The sequence below is a fragment of the Branchiostoma floridae genome, chromosome 10 (assembly GCF_000003815.2).
Source record: "Branchiostoma floridae strain S238N-H82 chromosome 10, Bfl_VNyyK, whole genome shotgun sequence".
NCBI classification, from domain to species: Eukaryota; Metazoa; Chordata; class Leptocardii; order Amphioxiformes; family Branchiostomatidae; genus Branchiostoma; species Branchiostoma floridae.
The window spans coordinates 7,649,023-7,655,951 of record NC_049988.1 but is presented as its reverse complement, the minus strand read 5'-3'; the positions used below and the strand labels follow the sequence as shown (position 1 = coordinate 7,655,951).

The 6,929-nt window shown below is 39.6% G+C and overlaps 1 protein-coding gene across 2 annotated transcripts in view; it reads left to right on the top strand.

Annotated features, from left to right (window-relative positions):
* The window catches only part of LOC118424148 (NXPE family member 3-like), a 34,442-nt gene that overhangs the window by 15,829 nt on the left and 11,684 nt on the right, over positions 1-6,929 (top strand). Inside the window, exon 2 of one of the 2 annotated variants that reach the window (XM_035832669.1) lies at positions 1,198-1,272. The exons of the other annotated variant lie outside the window; for it this stretch is intronic. Within the exon in view, the coding sequence (XP_035688562.1) occupies positions 1,240-1,272 (33 nt within the window). The 5' untranslated portion in view covers positions 1,198-1,239. The remainder of the gene's footprint in view (positions 1-1,197; positions 1,273-6,929) is intronic. 2 annotated transcript variants of the gene reach the window in all.

Sequence of the window (6,929 nt, the reverse complement as noted above, 5' to 3'; positions counted from 1 at the left end):
AAAGCCCTGTCCATCCATGCAACCAGCACGCCCGGATGATGATGATCATCATCATAACTTGCATATAGCACTTTCATGTTTTTTCTTCTAATTTCCAATTGCATTTTGCCTTGTCTAAGGTTATTTTACAGGCAAAATTTTGTCAGCATATCAAGAGACCTGTTGCCTTTCTTTTTCGTCAATTTTATAAATGTGATAGAACAATCTGTAAGCCACATATACCAGAGTACTTTCAGTGTCCCTACATACTATTAGGTTTGCTTTAGGACTATCTTATTTGACCACCGTAAGCAATTATCAGACAAGCACAGATAACTGTTTATTTGACTAATCTGTGTCCAAGCTCAATATTTCCCTGCAGACTGGAAGGACCACTCCTCAATCAATATTGAATATTGCTTATTACAGTCAATATACTCACACTATACCTGATTAGTATTACAAAATAGTGCAGCCTTCATTTTGCTTTTGAAAGGACATTTTACAACATTTGCACTAATTTTATGAGTTTCATGACATTTATCCTTTATGAAACATTTGTTTTATAGTAGCTTTACGGAAGGACAGCAGTGAGTCATCAATTTGTAGTAAATGACAATAAACTATGCATCATTCCATGGCATTGCTTATGTGTTAAAATGGTAAAGGATTGCAGTCTGTGTTCCACTGTTGATTATGCTTATCAAAAATAGGTAGGGGTAGAGCTACCGTAGAAAACCGGTTTTTCCTGTTGGACCGATGAAAAAAGGATCAGATTATACCAGCACTACGGCGGGAAGCGTTGGTAGGGTTGGTAGCAATTTGTATCAAGTTTCTACAGTCAAACTTGGTGTAACTTAACAGAGGCAGTTAGTGTTGTTTACTTGAAGACAGCTTGTATGAAGATAGGATGCTCCACCAAACAGATTCCCTTGTCGTATTGACCATTGTTTGAGTAGTGCCCATTCACAAACAATTAGGTTGGACCTGGACCTGATCCTCTGGACCTGGACCGTACCTGAGCCTGAATTATCTGTACTGGTACCCACCACCCCTAGCTAGGGGGATTTAACCAGTGAACCTGTAAATACTGTACATAACATTTGTCTTCTCTGTCATGACCAGTGGAAGATTAAATGATTGTACAAATGTAGGTCAGTTGTTCATTGAGGAAATCACTTTCACTTTTTAATTGATGTCCCTCTGTGCCCCGCCCAGGACCCCGGCCCCGCCCCTGCTGCTGACTGTGGTTGTTCTGCCATGAAGATCAGTGTCACCACTGAAGAACCCAGGGTAAGGTCAAAGGCACACTCTTACCTATCTGTTTTGCCAACTGCGTATTGAATATTTCTTTATTTACATCGATGTAGGTTAGACATCCAGGTGATAAGATACGCCAAAAAGTAGTTACTGTAATTCCTGATTTTTTCAGTGTACTTTTATGTTTACGGTTTTCACGGTGAGGACTGCTACGTGAACTTATCATTACTAACAACAAATAATATAAGTCTCAGAGTCTTTTTTACACACACCTGCTGTGAACTCAAGCAACTGGATATGGTTTTGAAAACGGTCAGACGTTTCGGATGGAATCCACTGTCCTTCGTCAGTGACACTGAAGTGGTTTTCATTTCTTTATTTACCTTTGCCAGAAGGGTATATTTTATTTAGCATCCATGTAGTGTGTGTGTGTGTGTGTGTGTGTGTGTGTGTATGTGTCTGTCTGTCTGTCTGTCTGTGTATAAAAAGATAACTTGAAAATGCCTAGTAGATGGATTGTCTTGATACTTGGTATGTTGGTAGATGAGACCTGGAAATTGTTACATTTTAATCTTGGACCTCCAATTGGCTTGTTTTGGTACTGCAGTGGAACTGTCAGTTTTTGTATCCTTTGACCTGAAGATGGTATGGTCACTAAATTGGAGTGGTAGATAGCTCTTGTGCATGGGAAAAAGGAACATATTTTTGTTTGAACCTCCAAGAGCTTGTTCTGAACTGCAATGTTATTTTTGTTTAAGGCTTGTTTGTGCTGTCAAGACGTGTTGCTGTCTTATTTTTACTTTTGTCTGTCATGCATCATCCTAAAAATTTCAAGACGTGCTCTTTTGATGCACCTTGCACCTGTATGACTGGCATGTTCTGTACTAGCATACATTATACATGGTGTACTTGAACTTGGACAGGTACCAATTCCAGCCCCTACTCAGGCCCTCATGATCACTCTTCTGCACCAGTCACTGTATGTACAGTTATGACGCACTTACACCACTCAACAGCCTACTCCCTCAACGTTATGTACATTGATGTGAAACCCGCCAGTTAACATCTCAACAATGCAATGTTCTGAAACCTTTGAAATCATCGACAACATCTTACCTAAGTTAAGCTCTGGAACTCTTTGCCCCAACACATAGTATCTCCCAGAGACAGAATAAGACTTAGTCTACTACTAGACTAGTATTAGGCACCACCTCAGTGATAAATGTCAGCACCCTTAAGGATAACTAACTGCTAAAGCTTAAGTTTGGCGTCAATAGAATAGGAAAAGAACTTTCCTTAAGAATTTTGGCAAGTGTTCAGAATGATGATTGTTAACCCTTCACCTGGGTTCTAACCTTATATAAGAAGCACTCAAGCTAGTTCAACCAGAAAACCGGTTTAACTGGTCCAATTTAGAGCGGGTGTTATGACAATTATAACTATTCTAACTCCAACCTCTGTTCTGGGAATAAAGTTGATAAAGCACTTTTTGTTGTTGTACAATGAAAAGAATGACAGTCGTGATAGTTCTCAATTTCCACTGAAAAAATGTTGTATTTGATAGATATGCTGGTAGCTAATTAGCATATATATAGATTGTGTGACATGTGTAGAGCACATGGGTGTGTTCACATAGCATTGTTTTGGACAAAGACCTTAGATTCATTTGTTGGTTTAGATTAGAGCTAGCCTATGCCAGTACCAGTACCAGTGAAGTGCAAACTATAGAGTGAGAATGCTGTGGTTGTCGTGAACTGAGCCTGAATCTTACCATGGAGGGAAAAGCAATGCACATGAAGGTATATTGGAAAAGCACAAAAGCTTTTGTATTATATTTGTGTACTGTACATTGACTTTCAAACCTATCAGAAATGTAAGTGTAACTAAAAAGTGAAGAGAGATTTCTTCAGACTTCCTTTGGTATACTTGTACCTCATATTTCAAAGCTCTTGGCATGTTCAGACTTGTATTGTTATTTTATAAGCCCCGTGGGACCTTTGGCATATATGTTGCTCCCAAATTTATAGAGAAAGGTCAGGGTCATGATCAGGGTGTTAACAAATAAAGGGCACTTCTAAAAATGGGGGTTTGACATTATATGTCTCAGACTTATCTGTCCAAAGTGCTAACACTTGGACTTGATGAACTCAACTCAAGTTACATTGATAATGACCTTGTTTATTAGTTAGTTACATGTTTTTTGTAGATTCTGCATTTTCCAATGACTTGTTCTCTTATTTTTCAAGTCAGCAATTTTTAGGAGGATTCCACTTTCAGTTTGTCAATAGGTGAAGGCCCTTTTCTTAAAATTTGGGTGATTTGCAGTGGTCCCTGTACTGAAAATCTTCATACATCTGTGATGGTCCCTCTTTTCATCTGATCTGTGTCAGAAACTTCAATGATTTGTGATGGTCCCTGTTATTGACCAACCTGTCCGGGATTATTTCTATGTAATTTGTGATGGTCTGGTGGTTCTCAATTGAACAAGCATAGACACCTTCATTAGTGATGACCCCTTTCCATATTAGCAGGCCCATCTCGGAAACGTTGTTAATTTGCAATGGTCCCTATGAATTCTTAACTGACCATCCCATCTGGAACCTCTACCCAAGGCTTCCCTTCCTGTCAGGTCCGAGCTCTATTGTACTTGGCACTAATTCAACCTGACCAGGAAGCACCGTGTAGCCCAAACATTGGCAAATCAACTCCCCAGTTTATCATCATACAGCACTGCCTTCTCTGTAAAGCTCTTCCAGTCTACATCAAAGACTGTGATGTGATTTTGATGGCATGGCTGTATGCAGCACTTTTGTAAAAAGCCAATGAACTCGTGGATTACCCCTGGACCTTTGGGAAGGATATGCATTGAAGCTCCGCAAATGTGCTACAGTGCTGAGTAGTGGTTTGATGGCAGACAAACGCACAGTCACAGTGGTCTAGGTCTCTAGGCAGCAGACGACATGGTTTTGTGTCTAGGATCATGAATGATGTTTCAATGTTTGGATTTTATGCAAGAAGAGGATGCTCTCTTTACTGAAGGCTGAAACAAGACAAACTGGTATGTTTTCATTTTAAATTTGCTTTGTCTTTCAGTTCTACATTTTAATTGTCCAGGGCTGTGCTTTTTTGTTGATATTCATTGTAGGCTAACATTTGAAAATATTGTGAATTTTGACTTCCAGATGTGATGTCAGGTTATATACAGTCAAACCTTTATTAGGGGCCACCTCTACAGAGGGGCCACCTGTTCATAGTGGCCACTTTTTGTCAGTCCCTTGGGTATTTTATCTACAAGTTGCCACCTCTATACAGAGGCCACCTGTCTATAGTGGCCAAATTTGTCCGGTCCCTTGAGTGGCCGCTATAGACAGGTTTGACTGTAATTATATCTTGAACATACAAGACATTTACATTTTGGCTAGAGCAGGATGTTTTGGTTAGCTTTCACTCTGGTAAAATCACATTTGAAACATAATGATGTCTGTGTGGTTAGATATGCTTAGTATTATAACCTTCTCCCTAATCTAACCCTGTGACGAATACAAATTTAGTGCCAAAAGGCTGTTGAAAGGATAAGCCGCAGAGAAAACTACACATGTCTGTTGGAAAGCCTGAATGTCGTGTCATTAGTACAATTTATTCAGACAGACACATACTTCAGAGCTTCTGCATTTCTAACATAGCTTGGCCTGAGGTTACGTGTTAGAGAGGTGAAAGGTGCTCTTGGCCACAGAAAGGTATACAGATCACATCTAACGTGCCTGGTTTCAAAGGTTAGGGCTTTCTGATCTGACTGCTGTTCACTAAGGTGAGTTGTAATATTACTGAGGTAATTAGCATAACAACAATGGAAAGTGTACATTCATGTTATAGTAGTTGTCTGATAATGTAGTTGAAATCTGAGGTTAATGCAAGTTGTGCTTGTTTCTTGTTTGCCCTGGCATTGAAAGGGCGAATGAACTTGGGAGTTTCACACATATTATCTGTCCATGGCGCCTTTGAGGTAAGTCATACTGTTCACAGCTCTACCTAATAGCCTTGACACTGAAAGTGCTTATTGCATGCCTATATACATCATTTTTATGCTACTTACTCATGCTTTTGAGAAATTTAAGGCAACATTGACGGAGATACAAAAGCATATTTAAGATACCCTTAGGCTCACAAGCCAGAATCGATAAGCTCTGTCTTAGGCTGTGTTCAATGAGCTAAGGTAAAGTATTACTGTTAATCAGCTCTCCTGTTGTACGGGTATTGAGCTGTTCATAGCACATTTGATGTAAGTCCTCCTGTGCACAGTTGTAACCAGCCTTGACATTGAAAGGGCTTATTGTGGCCCTTAGTTGCACACAAGGGACGAGAAACGCTGCTGGAGTTGAGAAGTAAAATCTCCTGGTAAGTGACTCAGTCAGATTTCCTGGAAGACTTTGAGGTTAAGAAATTAACGTCCCACTGTGTTACCTCGTTTTTCAACCTCCCCTATTAAGTGATAAATGCCACATATTGTATTTCATCAAACTAAGAATGGATTGTGTCAATTATTTTCCCTCTCCTGCAATGTTTAGTGAGATTCTTTTATGAGAATTTATATTTGAAGACTTGCCAACTTTTGCCAGCTTCTTTACACTATACTTTTGCATAGATCTTTTGACTTATGATGCCCCCTGTGGCCATGTACATATTACACTTTCATCCTCAAACCACCTGTAAACTTAATGAAATCAGCAATGTCCATCATTGATGTGGTAATGTTCACAAAGTACATCAAGGCTATATGTCATAGTTTCAAACTTTTCCCTGTATTTGATTTTAAAATTTGTAAGATGAACCCAAACAGGTTCAAGTTGTACTCTTTTCTCTTCAAGATTCTATGTCCTTCTTCTTATTCTTAAACTCATTACATGTACATGGGAGAGTAGTACTTTAAAGACTTGGCAACTGTAGCAGTTTCTGTGATCTTCTGACTCACGCTACATTTTGTACCTCCTGTAGTCACGAACATAAACACTTTCTATTCTCAAAGCAACTGTAAACTTAATGAGATCAGCTGAGTGTTCATGGGGGGGGGGGGGGGGCATCATTAATGGGGAAAGGTTCAGGGGATACATGTACATCAAGGTTGGACGCCTTAGTTTCAACTTTTCCTTGGTGGATCCCGGTGACGCCAAACCAGTAACAACTTATTTTACTGAAGTCAATATAGGGAGAGGCTTTTAGTACTACAACAGAACATGGATATTATGTTCATCGAGAAAATGTTTTATGGGGCAAAAGGGTGTGTGTTTGTGAAAGCCTAACTCAAGAAGATATGAACCAATTTTTATGAAAATTACCATATGGGTAGGGGATGGGTGAACAAAGGTTGAGTTAAATGATGGGCCCCCTAGCTGCTTTCTATGGGACTGCAATGGAACATTCTGGTTTTTATACCTGCCGGGCTAAAGAGAGACCCGGAAGGATTATTGTAAATGGATATTTTTGCATTTTCCAGCTTGTCAAAAATTCTGACATGTTTGCTTGGGGAGGGGGGTCTATGAAATCGTTACCGGTTTTAATTGGGCTAGCCCCTGTCATGGGAGTATTAACTAACAATCCCTGTGCATCCACTAATGCAATCAGATCCAAACCAGAATTGGAGAATCCAAGGTTAAGCCTGGTACTAATGATCTCCCCACTACCACATGTTGGCT